This window comes from Cyprinus carpio, chromosome A25, assembly GCF_018340385.1.
Source record: "Cyprinus carpio isolate SPL01 chromosome A25, ASM1834038v1, whole genome shotgun sequence".
Lineage (NCBI taxonomy): Eukaryota > Metazoa > Chordata > Actinopteri > Cypriniformes > Cyprinidae > Cyprinus > Cyprinus carpio.
The window spans coordinates 14082453-14101754 of NC_056596.1; the positions used below are offsets into that span (position 1 = coordinate 14082453).

General features: G+C 37.2%; 1 protein-coding gene across 2 annotated transcripts; it reads left to right on the top strand.

Annotated features, from left to right (window-relative positions):
- Window positions 1-202: 202 nt before the first annotated feature.
- On the top strand, window positions 203-17600 carry LOC109070337 (plakophilin-3-like). 2 transcript variants are annotated; one of them, XM_042715651.1, is made up of 13 exons: window positions 203-354; window positions 5207-5313; window positions 6047-6876; window positions 8947-9070; window positions 9152-9356; window positions 10710-10884; window positions 11771-11888; window positions 11970-12134; window positions 12223-12405; window positions 13377-13530; window positions 13620-13815; window positions 13907-13994; window positions 16520-17600. In XM_042715651.1, exons 2-13 carry the CDS (start codon window positions 5227-5229, stop codon window positions 16559-16561), a joined length of 2367 nt encoding a protein of 788 aa, XP_042571585.1. In that variant the 5' UTR covers window positions 203-354; window positions 5207-5226; the 3' UTR covers window positions 16562-17600. The 2 variants fall into 2 exon arrangements, with proteins under 2 accessions (XP_042571585.1, XP_042571584.1); XM_042715650.1 differs by lacking the exon at window positions 203-354 and adding an exon at window positions 1832-2244.
- Window positions 17601-19302: the final 1702 nt, after the last annotated feature.

A 19302-nucleotide genomic window follows, 5' to 3' on the forward strand; every position in this document is an offset into this window, starting at 1 on the left:
GCACGGCACGTAATAGTTTTGTGGGGTTTTAGGGTTGTCTGTGCTCCTTGTCTGACGTCTGCATCACACTCCACGTGCAGACTCACCCACTGTGTGTGTGTGCGTGTCTCTGCTGTAACTGTCTGACACAATCACACACACCTTCTTCATTCAGGGGATCGGTAACCAGAAAAGTGATCTTGGATGCACCCACGTGCATCTTTCTAATGTGATATGGGCGTCGTCACTGCAGAACCTATATCTCCTTGCCCCTCTGTGACACCTCTCTCACTTTAACAAGCAGTCTGCGAGACAGCACACTAAAAACATTTCCTCAGCTCTGGAAATATACCCTAAATCAGGATCGGGCTTTTGGTGAGTAAAGAAAAAAACAAACATTTGAACTATTTGTTTTCAGCATATGCTAGTCAGTTTATGAACAAGCATGATTCAGTTTGTGAACAAGAATGATTCAGTTTATGAACAAGCATGCAAATGCTGTCTGAACATTAATCACATCACAGTGACTCTGAGTGAGGTTTTTTTTTTTTTTTTTTTTTTTTTTTTTGTGATTGTGACAGTTGAAAACCTTAATTTAGCATATTCTATAAATTATGACTTTTCAAAAATAGTATAAACGTAACAATTCTAAGAAATAATAGAAACACATTTCAGGGTTTTAAATACATGTAATTGTTTTAAATGATTTAGAAGTGCATTTGCATTAATAAACAGTTAACTTATAAGTGGATAAATTAATCACACTTAAATAAAAAGGGGTATTTAAACGCAGCTTATCGAGTTTATTGGCTATTTTAGCCTACTAATCAAACTGAGTTTATTTGATACTGGTAAAATACGGCTGGAAAGTGTTATCATTTCTCATCAGATGTCTGTGTTCTGTAGAAAGCAAACCGTTCGTGAGTTTTTTAGATAAAGGCGAAACTTACCAAAGAGCGTGGATTATAGTTTCCGCGCTTCCTGCGTTGCTAGGCGACGATACGACACAACAACATCCGGTATAAACGGAGACGCACGTCACCTGCGTGTCAGAGCACATTCTCTGAGATGAAGAGATGTCTGAAGAGTGAATGAAAGTTTCACTGTCTGAGACTTTACTGAAACTATACTGTACAATATGCATATTCACGACTAACGAGTCATAGGCTTTTATTTGGTTAGATTCCAAATACACACTGGTAAAAAAAAAAAAAAAATATATATATATATATATATATATATATATATATATATATATATATATATATATATATATATATATATATATATATATATATTTGTCAGGTCCTAAAAAAGTTATTAAAAGACTTTCTTGTTTATATACTGTATTAACATATTTATTCTTGACATGCTATTTACATAATAAATCATTTCTATATTACTGTCTGTTGTACAGCCCATTTTACGTTAACAATAATGATAATAACCAGGTTACACTTTATTTTACAGTGTATTTTTACATTTAAGGACTGAGTAGTTTTAATTAAACAGGGTTATGGTTTTGTTTGGGATTATTGCACATAGTTATGCATAATTTACTGTTATAATATAATAAGTAGGCTACATGTAACGTGTAACGAACACTAAAATAAAGTGTCTAATCTAATCTAATCTAATCTATCTATCTATACACATTCTTTTGGGGAAAACTTTGAGCAAATGTAACTTGGACATAAAATGATTCACACAAATAAAATAGAATTACACACACAAAAAAAATCTAATGCAAAAAAAAAAAAAAAAAAAGAAAAAAGAAAGCCAGCTTTTGTGCGTTAGTGAGTTTACCTGTGTCAGGTAACCGATGACTCACCGCTAAGCCACGCCCACTTTACCTCCCACCTGCGGAAAAGCCGCAGAGTTCCGAGCAGCCGTCAGTAAAGCGTCTCCTCGCAAATCCAGCGCGGAGAAACACAAGCTGACTCGCTGAAGACGCCTGTACTGGTTTGTCTCGCGTGGATCCACTCTCTGGTGGACTGGAACTGTTTGGTCTTGGTGGTTGAACTCGGTCACATCGTCGCTGCGCCATGAGTGTGACCTCGGAGAACGTCTTTCTGACGGCGCTGCAGCCCAACTTGACCGTCAGCACTTACGCGGTCCCCTCCGAAACCGAGCTCGCGCACGGCGGGACCCACGCCAAGGAGGAGGCGAGGTTCAAGCGCGTGCACCAGCAGGTGTCCATGAGACTGGCGGAGAAATCCACGCTTCCGCGCCAGAACGGCTCGTCGTCACAACACGCAGCCTCAGGTGTGTCACTGCGCTTTGATCTCATTGTAATACATCTACAATAACACAACAGCCTTTGAATTATTAATCTCCTCATCATCTGCCAGCTTGACTTCACATAAAAGCCTGTGCGCTGTGCTTTTATACAGTATGTGGTTTCATTCAACAATGACCTGGAGTTGAATTTCATCTTCATTGACCTTTGGGAGCGTTATTATTTGTTAGATATCAATAGAAAAAAAATAATTATTAATAAATTCGCACGCACAAGGCTGTACTGTTTTGTTTGCAGCTAAGTATGCAAAACAATAAATAGTTATGGTAAAACTGCCTGGAGCAAAATTGTGGTCACATGGTTTCTGTTATTTGGATAAGACTAAATACAAACCCCCCCCCCCCCCTTTTTTTTTTTAGTGTGACTTGACCTGAACTAGTTTGCATTTACCTTTGATTTCTGGCGATAACAAAAAATTCTGTCATACAGTAGATGGTGGTCAGTTCACATCAGGCGTGGTAGATTTAGTTAACATTAAAAGTGGCCATTTAAATTAAGAAAATAAAATGTGAAAAGTAATAAATTCATGACCCCCCCACCCCTGTATTTATTATCACAGAAAGTGGCACTGGCAGGACAGACGTACAGAAGTACAGTGCGACTTCTGGTTTGTGTTAATAGTTTACAGAAGGGAGTTGAGCAAGGTTCAAGTGTGATCTGGTTCCTGTTACGTGACTAAAGTGAGAGTGAAAGTTTCAAAGCTCTCCTTTGAAGAAACCCAGCACGCTCTAGACAAAAAGAGTGCTTAGGACTGCACAAAAGGAACGTAATTTGGCTCCATCAATCATAATGGCGTAAATATCAAGTGGTGTGACCGAAAAGCTGAAGAATACACAGTATTTGTTTTAATCTGCAACCTTATATGCAGCAGTTGCTCAAAGTTTAGTTTTTAAAGACAAGTAAGTCTTGCAGTAATGTACATTTGTAAAAGCGCATAAGTATACATTACATTAGTGTGCACTTGAAAGTGTTTAAGAATTTGTGGTTGATTAGAGTGGTTAAGACCAGAAGTGGTTGAATCCCTGGCTTTATGAGGGCCTGCCGCAGCTGTTTTCAGCACTTTAACCTCTGGTGCTTAGCTCAGACTCTGGTTTATGAGGTTTACCTGCATTTGACAAGTTAGAACAGCCTTGTGTCTTCCTTTTACTGGCCCAAGGTTTTCAGGAGGAGATGCATACCATGTCTTGAAAGTGTTTAAACTGGACTTGACATTAAAATACCAAGCAATGTTATGAACTCGAGAGAGATGTAGCTCAATTATTATTATTTTTTTTAATTGTTTAATTCTAGTGATTTGAAGCAATGCACTAGGGCAGGGTGAGGCAGGGCAGAGGGTGTGTGTTTTTTGGGTAGGGACATTGGGAGTGTCCCACAGACCTATCATACCAAAACAAACTCTTAAACCACCCTGAAACTAAAACATACACAAAACCAAAACCACTTATACCAAACGCTTATGCCACTCCCTAATTCACACACTCAAACACCCAACAAGCCAAAACTAAAACCCTTAAAAACACATAAAAAACTTTCACTGGATGAAACAAACCTGGATGCCTAAGCCCCATCTGCTGCTGAGCCAGAACAAAAATGCTGTAAAACTGTGGTAAACTTGCACTGCAGTAATTCATTTAATTCATGCAACTCTACAAGTTTGCCTCATACTTGAAGTGTCATCAAAGACACATGCTGAGCATACTGACTTAGCTGTAAAGTTACAGATTGGATGACTTTACTGGGCAGAAAATCTTCGGCTTTACATTTGACGTCCAAACTTGCATACAATAGTGTTATAAGCCTGACTACAAGGAAGCACACAAAATAACATTCAAGTTTACAAATAGACATGTAAACTTCTGTACATACATAAGTATCATGAACATGAAAAAAAAAAAAAAACTTTTAATGTTTTTTTTTTTTTTTTTTAAACAACAAACGTGCATGTTTTCGTACAAATTTGTGTACAAAGGTATCATAAACATGGCTAAAAGGAAATAAAACAGCACATTGAATGTTTTTAAATGTTTAAAACAAGCATGTTTACATACAAACATGCGTACAAAGATATGAACATGACCTCAGTGAAACAAAACAACACTGTTTAATTGTTCAAAGAACAAACGTGGATGTTTACATAATAACTTGCATATAAAGTTGTGTAGTAAACATGATAGAAGTGAAACGAAACAAAACATTTTCTGTTTAATTGTTCCATCAAAGAACAAACATAAATGTTTGCATACAAACTTGTGTACAAAGGTATCATAAACATGGCTAAAGGGAAACAAAAAAGCACATTTAATGGGTTTTTTAATGTTAATTTTTTTAATAAAAGAACAAACATGCATGTCTGTTTACAAACCTATGTACAGTACAAAGGTATAAACATGGCTAAAATAAAACAAAACAGCAAAGTTATTTGTTTAATTACTGCATAGCATGTATGTTTACAATAATCTGTGCTTAGTTTTTAAATTTATAGTTTTGTAGATAGTTAATAGTTTTATGTTGTAAAACAGAAGCATTTAATTGGTTTAGTCTAGCTTTGTTGTTTACTGTTACCTGATTTGCCATTTCCTTTTGAGAAAATGTATTTGAACTGAAGAAAAGCAGAACAAGTGCAAGAATTGCTAATCAAAAGCCATTGTTTTTAAATGAGGATCTATGATTTAATAACTAATTACTAGTTACAGACTGAACCAACTAAGGGGCAATTTAATATCGTGTTGACATAATTATTTTCTTGACTAAAATGCGTTGTAGCTGAGCTGTCAGTTGTGTTCAGAAACGTGCAGAATGTAATGGCACATCGAGAAAGTTCACTTGTAGGAATAATCACGATGAGTTATTTTCTTACTCATTTTCACAGTCAGAAGTTCAATTTTAAATGTGCATTTATATTAATTCTCTGTATTTTTCTTCTTTTAGAGTCTGGGAATTATTCGACGATGACAAAATATTCAACAATGAGCCAGAATTTCACTCCAAATTTCAGCTCTAAATCCTTCGTCTATGCCCCCGGCAGATCAGTGATGGTCAGATTCTTTCCTTTTCTTCATAAACATAAATATTTTATAGTAGTTTACTTTTTGAAGGACAGTACTTATTGAGCCAAGTTAAAGAAAGCTTTTGTGTGTGTGTGTGTGTGTGTGTGTGTTAGGTGGTATGGATGTGTATCTTGTCCAAATATTGAAAATGAGTAATGAGGATTGTGTAAGTTAGATGTGATATTTCACAGGTCAGCTCTACCCAACAACCACATATGAAAAATCACAAGTTGAGAAGCCTCTAAGCATCACTTTCAGTTACATTCCTATTGAGTGATACTATGTTAAGTAGAGTTGTTGATTTAATGTATTAAAAAAATGCTAAAATGCAAATTTAATACAAAAAATGCATGAATTAATGCAAAAAATTATAAATTCATGACAAAAAATGTAATTCAAATGTTAAAAATGTGATTTAAAACAATGTAGTTAAACTTCTCCATTACCTGGACATTATTTTTACCATGATTTTACCATGAAAGTGATTCAAATCTTATCTAAATTATATTAATTTGGGCCTTTCTCTGGAAATATCGATGTGATTAATAGCAGTCATATTGATTAATTAATTGCCATATGCATTTTAAATCATATGCAATTATATATATATATATTATATATAATCATATAAATATATATATATATATATATATATATATATATATATATAGTTGATAGCGCTGTAGATATTCAGTGTATGCAGTTTTCTCTTTTCTGTTAGGCCCAACGTCCATCCCAGTACTCTAGTGGTTACTCATCCCGTTCTGCCATTGATTTCGGCCCAAGAACCAAAGTCAGTTACACAGGAGGTGGAGGTGGTGGTGGCGGCGGGGCGTATTACCAAGAAGAGTTTGGCAACGGCGGTTACCAAGGTGGCAGTTTCCAAGTCAGTGGTTACCAAAGTGGTGGCGGACAAGTTCCACAGCAGCAAGTCAGCTCAATGACTCGATCCTTCTGTCGAATGGGGGGCGACCCGGAGACCCTGTCGATGCATTCCATGCGTTTGCCATCTGTGCCGCGCCAAGTGGTTTCTTCATGGGTGGCGCAGGACGACAGCGATGGCAGCCTGGTTTCAGAGCGTGACGCCACTTACATGCAACAGGCCTCCATGCAGAGCATGAACAACGGCTACGCCGTCAACACCTACCCACGCCAGTCCATGTATTCAACCACTAGGATGAACGGATTTGAAAGCGGACAGCAGCAGGTCAGTTCCATGACGCTGCCGGCCATGAAACACTCCCTCAGTGGGACGCTGGGCTCTGGCGGCGGAGGCATGGAACAGGAAGTCTACGTTAGGTCTGCGTCCTTCAAAGGTCCCGCCCACCGCACCATCAGCCGAATCAACAACCGTCAAACGACTCGCGGATCCAACATGTCATCAAGCATGTACGGAAGTGCCGGATTAAGCGGCTCACAGAGCAACATGGGGATGATGCAGCAGGGAAGGCTGTCACGCGCCGGCTCTGTCAGGAGCGTTCATAGTGTCGGGAGAGGCAAGGATGTGTTTGACGGCATGGACATGATGGGCAGCATGGGCAACCTGAGCGGGTAAGAACAAATGTGCTTTCATACATGTGTGTCAAATACAGAGCGAAATGCATCCCAAATGAGTCAAGACAAGGAAGAAAGTATTGAAACGGAAGTAGCGGCAGATCTTTTATTGCGTATTGTGATTGGAAAAAAAAGTAGGGCGTAGACTTGGTTCTATCCATTAATTGTTGACTGAATACAATTTTTAGCCTATTGTAAGAAAGGGGCGGAGTTTGTGGACAAAATGATTGCAAAAGTCCGGCATATGTCACCAGAGAGATGTCGATAAATCAGAAGATTGTGTTACAAAATTTTGATTTAAAATTACAATATTTAAGATATGGAACATATGCATGGATGAATCAGTCACAATAAGATCAATAATATTTACGCAAAATATTAGTTTGCATTTCATGCTGACTTTAAGGGGTGTTGTTAGACAAAGCAGAGTTTAACTTGCCAAATTAAATTTGAGTTGTTGAACAGAAGCGCGGTCACATGTGTGTTTATATTGGCTATTATACAATGCTGTTGAATGTGACTCAGCCACTCATAATTTTTTTCTCACTCTGAAGTTACATAAGGTTTATAAAGTTGTTGTGTATTGTGCTCATACCAGACTTTCATTAATTTGTTATGACAATCTTATCTTTTGGTTTGCAGCCATCAATTTGATGATTATAAAGTGAGAAAACATACGAATTAAATCATTTAATGAAGTACCTTTCAGTAGTTTATTCACTGGATCATTAAAAAAATTTATCACTTTAAAGATGTATAAAAAAGTAGCATGGTAACACCATTAGCGTAAAAGACCACTGAAATGTTGGCTTAATAGCTTGAAGTGCACAAATAGCATGTGTTCAACCACAAATGACATGTTTCTTACCAAACGCTTCCTCATTACTGTCGGTCAAAAATTCCCTGAATTATGTATCATAGCCATTTGAGCCATACAACAAACACTGCATATTACTGATTGCAAACTAGCCAGTTAGCTGTTTTCATTAAGTGTGTGTAAGTATGGATAACAGTGATTACAAGCAGTGAGTGCAGGGGTGACCTTTGAAGCGTAAAATTATTCCTACTTTGCTTAAACAGCCTGTCTGTACACCCATATTTAGCTTATCTGTCCTTGTTGCGCTAACTGTGTGTGTGTGCGCATGTGTAAATGTGTTTGGTGTTGCCCTGCCCTGCCTATATGTGTGTTAAAAGTGAAGAGCGAGTCTGTTGCGCAGGCACACCCAAACCAGTCCAGCCACCTCACACTTCACACACCCTGGGAAAGAAACACACACTTCCTAGCACTCCAGCGACATGCACCAGCAAACACAAACACACATGAAGGAATGTCCTGTTGAGCAAAAAAAATTTCAAATAATGCTGACTCGCAAAATGCAAGTAGTACAAGTTAAGAAACTAAGATAAGCTAGTATATGAAACAACCTTTTTATTCATGCTTCCACTTTAGGCTTACACTGCAGATGAATTTGTTTAAAAAAATATTTGGGGTATTTTAATAGTAGTGTAAAGTAAGATATGATGGGTAGGAAAGTTGGGAACAGGGTTGAAAAACTGCGCAGACCAGATTCGAACCCAAATTTCCTACATGAGCTCCAGAGCTCAATGCTAAGACTATGACTAATGAATATTAATCGGCTATTGAATATTATCTTTACAGGATAATGTATCTTTGGAGTGTTACTTTTTAGTATCGCCACTAAATAAAAATTTCCTGAAAACGGATTCATGTGGATTCCTATTGAAATGACTGGATTTCAGCCGTGGAAAAATTCAACGGACATCTGTAAATCTGACCGCACCTTAGGACCGCATGCTTATAATGTGTCCCACAGTGTCAAATCGAGGAAGAACGTTACGAGGCTGCGATGAAACCGAAGTAGCAATCTGATTGAGTTACAGAAGACCACATGCTAATAACAAACCTCATTATTGACTGATTTGGAACGCTCTAGAAAGCAATACTGTGTGCCACACAAATAGACTTATAGTTGATTCCAATTAAGTATGATGATTGCATGTTACTTAGCTAATGATTTAATATTCCAATTTTCCATTCTTTCCTAGACTCAACACTTTGGACATTGTGACTGCCGTTAACTATCTTGATGAGTCCGATCAAAATCTTCAAACGTTGGGAGCTGCCTACATTCAGCATGAGTGTTACAATAACAAAGATGCAAAGAAACAGGTATACAATTGCTTTCCGTCTGAAGAAATATTTGAGTGAAATGTGTGTTTTCGATACAAGTAGAACTTCTTTTTCTTTCAGGTGAACCAGCTGAAGGGAATTCCTGTCCTGGTGCAGCTGTTTACCAGCGAGAATCAAGAGGTGCAGCGCTACGCCACCGGCGCCACCAGGAACCTCATCTATGAGAACATGGAGAACAAAGTGGCTCTTATTGAAGCTGGCGGGATCCCCAAGCTCATAGAAGCCCTTAGAGAAGGGGACGACGAACTCCGCAAGAACATCACAGGTGGGCATTTTAGTCATAACTGTAACTTGTAACTTAACTGTAATGCCATTATAATCGCCATTGTGTCACAAAATTCACAGAACAACTTTCACCTTAAAACCCCATGCTGACCTCATTAATGACTGATTTGGAACCTTTGTACATAGAAAGCAACTCCATGTGCTACACATATAGATTCACAATTGATTCCAGTGGAGTTTGAAGTTTGAATGTTGCTAAGCTAATGATTTATCTGCCTGATTTACTAAACAGAGCAAATTAGTGTGAGACCGCAAAAACGTCAATGGGAGTGGAGCGCTCTGTGGTTGATCAAAAAACAGTTAAAAACATCACAAATGAACAGGTGTTAAATAATGGCGTAAATACAGGCACAAAATAACAACCCTGTCCAAGCCTCCTCCCACAGATTTCATTTAAAAGGGAACCTAACAACAAATCAGGCCTTTAATTTACTAAACATCACAACAAATAGATTTTAACGCCTAATGAGGGTTTGCGTTGATGTAACCTCTCAATAAATCTGGCCTTTAATGTTCTAATTAGCATAACATATACATAACACAAAAATATTCTCTGAAACATTAAATTTTTATTAGTTCAAATACTGTTTTTATCAATTCTTTGCAGTGCAGAATGATATTCAAATAGATTTTCAGTAAATTGAGATCTGCCATGCACACTGGGTCTCCTCTGCCTGAGATACAGCTAATGTTGCTTTCCATTTTTATTCAGTTTTACAGTATGTTTATAACATGTAGAAAATATAGAACATCCTTCAATTAAAAACTTTTTCATTCATGGTAATGAGGTCCAGCGTCCTTTTAGGACATTAAATGACTCCAGATATGATGTACGAAGAGGTTTTGATCATCAGACTAGATGTGTGTATCTGAATGCGTTCCACGCAGGGCGTCGACTGATCTCTCAGTTTTGAATCAAACTACTTTAATTATTGCTCAGCGTTGTCTTGACGTGCATGGAATGAACGGACTCCTGTAGCGAAGGTGGGTGAGTTGGTTGCGGTCTGTGCATGTCTGGATATGCTGGAACTCTAATAAACCAAATAAATCTACCAATGCAAATCTCACCACTAAACATGGGCGCATTTAAGAGGATGGCATCATAACAAAAGCTAAGGACGTTGTAAATCTTCTGCAAGGAAGTTTGATTTGTGAAACGAGTTGAAACGGATGCTACAGTTATAAAGTGTTTGATTTTTTTTTCTCACTTTTTCCTCCTCTTGTTTTTTTTCTTATCTGTATTCAAATTCTTATCTATTTCCTGCGACACTTTCCCATGCTCTTTTCCTCATTCTCTTTATCTCTCTCTCCTCTCTGCTGTCATTCCCTGAAGGTATTCTGTGGAATCTGTCCTCTAAGGATAACCTGAAAGAAAGACTGGCACGAGAAACACTTGCCGAATTGACAGAGAAGATTTTGATTCCCCTCTCCGGCACCGGGGACCAGGACATCATTGAGCTAAACCCCTCAGAGTCCGACATCTTCTTCAACACCACCGGTTGTCTCAGGTAAACACACACACACACACACACACACACACATACAAACACAAACACACACAGACAGACAGACTGTTTTGAGTTCCCCTTTACTTGTTCCTGTTCCTCTAGGAACTTCATCAGACTTCATTAAATGAAAATCCCCTCCATCCACATCCCTGCTAGTAAACCTGAGAACAGGATTACTTGAGAGTTATGTTTCAACACAAAATCCAACCAAACTATATTTTAGAAAATTACAGAAAATGATGGCTATTTGTAGGACTGTCACTTTAAGAAGATTATAGAATATTAATAATTCTGTTTTTAGGACTGTTATTTGTGGAAAACTATTTTAAAAAAAATTATATTCAAGGACTTAGTTTTAGAAAATTAAAGAAAAAACTTCTATTTTTTTAGGACGGTGGTTTTTAGAAACCCATAGAAAATGAATTATATTTTTGGTCTGTTATTTTTAGAAAATGAAGTCGATTTTTAGGACTGTTAATTTTAGAAAATGACTGAAAATTAATTCTGTTTTTAGGTCTGTTATTTTTTTTATAAAATTATAGAAAATAATTCAATTTTAAGACTATTATTTTTTATAAAATTATAGAAAATGAAACCTATTTTAGGAGTGTAGCTTTTAGAAAATTATAGAGAATCAGGAATATTTTTAGGACTATTTATTAGGACTTTTATTTATTTATTGCATTGTGACTTTATTTTCGTGACAATTAAGCAATTTATTTTTGAAAATATGTTTTATAGATTAAAGAAAATGTAAGGAGAATAATGGTATCTTAAAACAATTATTTTGTTAAATTAAAATATAAATATATTATTATTGAAACAAGATCTGCAAATGTTTTTGTGAGATTCCACTTTTTATATATCCTTCTGTTTCCTTGTACAGAAACTTGAGCTCAGTGAACGAGAAGACTAGACAGCAGATAAGGGAGACCCCTGGCCTTATAGATGCTCTGGTTGGCTATATTCAGAAATGCTTGCAGGACACTAAAGTGGAGGAGAAGGTAATTGTGTAGCCTCTGTTGCTGCCTTCTCTTGCGAGGTGTGTGTTCACATGGCCATTCATGAGTGTGTTCCTCTCTCAGGGTGTGGAGAACGCAGTGTGTGTGTTGAGGAATCTGTCCTATCAGCTGTACACTGAGATTCCCCACTCAGTACTTCTGCGGCTGGAGGGTCCGAGTCGAGCTCTGAGCTCCTCAAAAGGAGAAGCTATTGGCTGCTTCACCCCTAATAGCAAGAAGGCCAAAGATGTAAGAAGCTGCTTTCAATTTCCTCCTCAACAATCCTATTTTCATTCTGAATCTTGAGCTTAATCTCATATTTTGTCTTTTCTTCCAGAGACAAAATCAGGACCTCACTACATTTACAGAAGTGTCCCGGCAGCCCAAAGATATCGAGTGGCTCTGGCACCCTAAGATAGTGGAGCTGTATAACCAGGTGCTGCAGCAATGCAAGATCAACTCCACCACGCGAGAGGGTGCGGCCGGAGCCATGCAGAACATCACAGCTGGAGACAAGAGGGTAAGAGTTTCATCTCACATTAAAGGGATACTCCACCCCAAAATGAAAATTTAGTCATTAATCACTTACCCCCATGTCGTTCCAAACCTGCAAAAGCTCTGTTCGTCTTCAGAACACAATTTAAGATATTTTGGATGAAAACCTGGAGGCTTGAGTCTGTCCCATAGACTGCCAAATAAATAACAGTGTCAAGGTCCAGAAAAGGTATGAAAGTCGTCGTCAGAATACTCCATCTGTCATCAGACATGCAATCTGGGTTATATGAAGCAACGGGAACACTTTTTGTAAGCAAAGAAAACAAAAATAAAGACTTTATTCAATTATTCCTTTGTCAACGGTCTCCTCTGTGTCTCTCCATATCACCGTATGCTGTGTATGCTCTTCTGTATCATCCACGCCACAAAGATGCGCTGTTTCTACATGTATTTAGCTTTGATTTGAAATAAAACAGCGCATCCTTGTGGCGCGGATGATACAGAAGAGCATACACAGCATACAGTGATATGAAGAGACACAGAGGAGACCGTTGACAAAGGAATTATTGAATAAATCGTTATTTTTGTTTTCTTCGCTTAGCAGTCTATGGGACAGTCACAGGCCTCCAGGTTTTCATCCAAAATATCTTAAATTGTGTTCCTAAGACGAACAAAGATTTTACGGGCTTGGAAAGACATGGGGTTAAGTGATCAATGACAAAATTTTCATTTTGGGGTGGAGTATCCCTTTAAGTTCACCTCACATTAGCCAGCAGAAAACGCCAGGAGATCTGCTGAAAACACAGTCATAGTACAAGCAGGATGTGTGACTGTTGGTCATTGCCCCGCCCCTCTTCAACCGTAATTAGACGGCTAACTAAAAAGTGACCGTGACGAGTGCTACATTTTACCCAAAGTTAAACATTCTTCAACTCTTAGAAAAATCCAAAGCACTTGGTGTGAAAAAGACAATTAAACTTCTATTTTATATTTCAGTGGGCGTCCATCTTGAGTCATGTGGCATTAGAGCAGAAAAAGATGTTGCCTGTTATTCTGGATCTCCTCGAGACCAACAACAATCTAGAGCTGCGTTCTCTCACCGGCTTACTCAGAAACTTCTCCCGTCATGCCAAGGACAAGAACGACATGGGTGAGGCTTCCTTCTTTAGCCATAAAACTTCAGTCCATCACATCTCTGTGGCCTTAGAGAAGCTCATTGTTCTATTTCTTTCATTTTAGCAACAAAGCTGGTAAAACCCTTGCTAGCCAAACTGCCCGCCGATGGCCGTCAGAAGGAGCCATCAAGTGATGTGGTTGTGAACGCCTGTGGAGCCCTCAACAACCTAGTGACCAGCAGCTTGGTGGCTGCACAAGAAATCACACACTCAGATGGTCTGCCCAAGCTAATAGACATCAAGACCTCTCATGACAACAGGTAAAACTAAAAGTCATCCAAATATACAACAAAAATCAACACTAAATTATCTTGCTTCCAAACTAACATTGCAATTTTAATTTTCATCCAGCCCTGGTAAACAGAAAGCTGCTAAAGCTGCGGCAACAGTGCTGAGCAACATGTTCCAGTATAAGAAACTACACAAAGATTACAGAAGCGTAAGTAGTATGATCATATAAATTATAAACATAATGTATTTTAAAAAGGTTTTTGACAAGCGTGTTTAAAAATTGACGTACACTCACATAAAACTTATGTTCTACATTAGGGTTATTCAAATCTTGCCCTGGAGGGCCAATGCGGTGCAGAGTTTGGCTCCTACCCTAGTCAAACACACTTGAGCATGCTAATCAATGTTTTTGGGATGATTAGAAAATCACAGGCAGGTGACTTTGATCAGGGTTGGAGCCAAACTCTGCACCGCACTGGCCCTCCAGGGCAAGATTTGAATAACCCTGTTCTACATAGAGTGACCAGCCAAAGCAGGCACAAACGAATCACTTTATTGGAATAACATCGCTATTAGACATTTTTAGTCATGTGACACAAATGAGCCTGTAAATAAGCAATTTCTTCAATATGTGTAATTGAAAACTAGAGTTGCCAGGTCTGCATAACAAAACCAAGTTGCATTCTGGGGGGTCAAACCATCCTTCCAGGGGGTTTCACCTCGGTTGAAATCTCGCTTCAACCCACAGACTAAAAAACAATCTGCAGCAGCAAAACGTAGCCCAATTCTGTGGGAAAACCACAAACTTGGCTACACTGCTGAAAACTTTCCATCTTGCCTGATTCATCCACACCAGTAGGTGTCAGTTAAAAGTCTGAGACCACTGTTGTATTATCAAACAAGTATTAAACTTTGGTGCATTACTAGTTGTGCAACAGACAAGAATGAAAATCATCTTTTCAAATCATGCCTTTTTCTTAATGATGAACGTCAAAATGACTGAAAAACTAAATTAGAATTTTCTACTTAAATATCATCAAAATTTGAATTATATTCGAATGATAAATATGGGTTCTGTGTGAATGGCTTGGTTTCAGTTTTGATGTAAACAACATCTTTACACTGATGCTCTTCTTTTCTGCAATATATTGAATGAACAACATAGAAGCACCACATCTAGTGGGTTCAGCTGGATAGGCTAACAAAAGCATTAAAATGCAATGACACTTACATCGTCATCGCATTTCGTGCACCACTGATAAGGCTGCCTGACGGCTGACAGAGACGCAGACCTAAAATTAGAATGCAACATTTTTGCATTCGAATGTGGATTTTTTTTTTTAATTCGACGAATATTCAAAATTCTATGTTTTTTTTTGACTGCCCTAGACCCGTTCATAAATTCGTGAAAATTCCATTGATTTACACTGAAAGAGCCACCCAAGCCATATCTATGGACCAGAATATCATAGAGAGTTGAGGTTGGAAGCTAGTGATTTGGGACAGTCAGCAGCCACATAGCAAAGCTCTAGCAACCACCCAGAACACCTTAGCAACTACATAGCAACACCTTGGCAACCACTCATAACACCATAGCATCATAAAGGTGACTTTTACATAGCAAGCACTACTCACATTTACTTTGTGAGAGTATTTAAAAAAAAAAAAAATTAAATTGACGCACACACACATGAGACTTGCATTTTCTACATGAAGCAGGTCACCCCCTAACAATGGCCACCATTTTGAGATCACACAGCTAACTAAATACAAGTGACTTTATTTCGCTAGCTCACCTACGATCAGATCATCTTTAATTATAGACGACAAATACACCAGAAAAAGCATTTGTATTTAAAAACGCTTGGTTTTGTGTAACTCATCCACACCAGTAGGTGTCAGTGTTTTGTTTGAAAAAACAGCAGTGGTCTTTGACTTGGTTCATAGCTGTTCACACAGCATTTGTGCTACAAACATGAATGATCCCGAATCACATGGTTTGTCAAATCATGCACTTTTCTAAATGACCAAAAAAAGTAGTGAAAATTACATAGAGTGACTTGAGCTATATCAAGAGACTAGAATATTTTAGAGACTTGAGAGGGGACACTTGTGACTTGAGCCAGTCGGCAACCACTCAGAACACCCTAGAAACCACATAGCAACACCCTAGCAACCATATAGCAACAATGCCTGGAGTGACTTACACAGCAAGCACTATTCACATTTACTTCATATAAATTGTAAAAATGTAACTTTTTACCATTTTTTCCTTCATTTTCATTCAGCTTAGAAAAAAACTCCCTCAGAATGTATCTTTATTCCAAACTAGTACAGTTGAACATCACGATTACTGTCATTCCGCCCTGCCCTCCAGACATTTTCCAGTTATTTGAAGACCACATACACACACACACATTCACACAAACATTTGAATGAACACATATCATACTAGATAATCAAAAGGGGAAATAACACACTCATATTTGAGTTTCTTATTTCCCAAACACACAAACATACACACTTAAAGCATGTTGATATGGGAGGTAGATGTTCACTCACACCCAGGTGATTTCCTCGTGAGCATGTCCTAACACATCATAAAACTCCACGGGTGAAAAAAACGTGTTCTTTCTTTTTACTTCAAATCCGGGAGACTAGCCAGTGTGCTACCTGGAAAAATTATTTGGCTGTCACTCTCTCATGAGGTGCTTTTTGCTTTGTGTTTTACAGAGAGGGTACCAGAGAGAAGACTTTTCAGACCTGGGCATCTGAATGGATTGTATTGTCAATCAGGAAGATATTTAATAAGGACAATGGATAAAGAAAACTCAAAACACTACCGGAACAATAGCAATATAAATATTCTGAAATATGAAAAAGTGGATAACACACACAAGACTTGATTGATACTGTATAGGATGAACACTTCCAATTTAGCCTCGTATTTTTATTTTTCCCAAAAAAAAAAAAAAATCCTCAGGGATTTATTGCAATGTGTCTTTTTTTATACTGGCATTTGCTTGAATTTTTTTTATTATTATTAATATACAGATATACAGATAATATCCATGATATAATAATTATATCTTGGGAATGTATTCACTTTTAAAATAGTTTATTTTTTATATATATATTTGTAGAAAAATACCTGTATTATGATGGTGAGAGAGACATTTTAGCTGGAAAACTGGAATTGTGAGGATCTAGATAATATAAGAACTGAAAGCTGTAATATGTTTTATAATACACATAAAAGTTTTAAACACAGGCCGGACAGATTCGGACTGTTTATCAGCTTTCTTGTCGTAACAGAACTGCTTATTTCTTACTATTGTGATTTAAAATCTAGTGGGTTTTCTTCTGTTTTGGTGTTTTGTTGTATGTACAGATAGTATGTGTCATTATTTAGTGTACAAAATAATAATAGTAGGTTTAATAATAACTGTAATGATATGAGAATGCATGATAAAATACCATCTGAATGTTTGAATGGAAATAATGCATTTAAATCCACTAAGTTGATTATAACATCACTATGTGCCAAATGATCATTTCTGTTCATTTATGAATTTTACTATTTTTCGTAATTGTACATGGTGCAATATGTGCATTAATTTGACAGTAAGCAATTCTACTTACAAGTAGTGTTTTTTTTTTTTGTATAAACTTGGAATGTTCTCTTTTCAAAGCCTTTGATGACCGAATGTCTAGTATATTTTATAATTCATCATAATTTCTTTGTAAAATGCATGGTGCGTGAGTGTCATAGACCTATGCTCATATCAAAAACAATAAAAAGGAAATAAAGAGAGTGGGTTTTTTTTTTTTTTTTTTTTTGAGAAAAATCCTGTTAGGATCTTTTAAAGGGACGGTACACTAAAAATGTACTAATCTGCATTTATATAGAAAAGTTCTTAAATTCCCATTCTTGCTGATTGCAGCAGTTTGTGTTTGTCACAAGTCAGCAAAAACAGTTAAAATGTCTTTATCCCTCCTTGTCCTTTTCTGGCGTGTTTTTCTTGTTTCAGTCCTCCTCTAATGCCGGCTCACCCATATTTACATACTTTCTCTCTGCTTGGACATGAACACTCATCTGCCACACCCTACTGCAAAACCCCATGACTTACTCATGAGCAGCCACTTTACAACATCTTTAAATCATAGACTGTCCTATAATGTCTGTATATTCTGAGTAGAAGTATGTATTGATGACATCTGAATCATAACAAAGCCTTTTTTTTAGTACTGCATGTTGAACATTTTAAGAATTTTGACCTCAACCGTCACATAGCTCATGGCGATGACAAGAGCAGCTACGGCAACACACGGTACAAACATTCAGTGTTTACACCACACCCACAACCGAGTGTCACAGACTGTTCTTTAGCTAGTGCTGACTGATGGCAGTTTTTGGAGAAAAAGTGCAGTGATTTTGTCAATAATCCCATTATACATCCATTCATACTTATAACTGTTAGTTATACTTAGTAAATGACATGCCACTTATAAAGGGATTGTTTGGCTTTATCAATAACAATCACATTTCCTTTTATCATTTGATAACATATAATTATAATTGTTCATCTAAATTATATATAGGTGGTGTCAGTGTAAACATTATGGGTTTAGGCTGTTAATGCAAGAGTCAAATGTTAATTAATAAACGGCTAATGTTACTATGCTGCCCTCTACTGGTGGAATCAATCAACATTTCGTGCTGGCTTATGCAGACACATAGGCTAAGTGCTGTGGATACAGCCTCAGGCAATAAACTACAATTTTACAAACTATTGTCGGGTTAATTACGCATGCAAAAGTGTCTATGTGTCCGAGATATTTGTAAATATCTTAAAAGTACCAAAAACCGTATATAAAAAAAATTAAATATCATACATTAAAACAAAAGTCTTCTAATGTCCTATATTTTTTGAATGATCATAATTTTGAATATCATTATCTGTTTGGACACACAATAACCTAATTATAACCTTTCTAAATGTATTTAGTACCAATAGAAAAAAGGGAGAGTGTGCCCTACTGGACATGCTTTGTCTGAATTAGCCTACATAATGGTATGCACATTCAAAAGCATTTTATTTTTGCTCTGATAAAAAAAAAAAAAAAAAAAAAGCATCTGCATTTATTTATGCATTAATGGTTTCACTTATAGGAATAATCAACCAGAAATAACTTAAACATTCACACACAAAAATATTTTATTTTTATTTTCACTGGATGAGTTACAGAGAAATGCAGCTCTGAACTTAGAAGGATAGGCCTATTTATAACGGTTTTAAATGGGTCTTTTTTACTTTAGGAAGTGTTTTATGTATGTGTTGGATTTCCGCTCTGTTTATTGAATGAGTGCGTGAACGTTCTATAAGCGGTTTATGTCGTCACAGAGCGCGATGTTTGAACTGAGTGTTCGACGGTTAATCTCGCGCTGCTTCACTTTCTTCTTCTGTTTTCACATCTGCAGCTGCTGGTGAGTCGATGAGAACCTCGTTATTAAT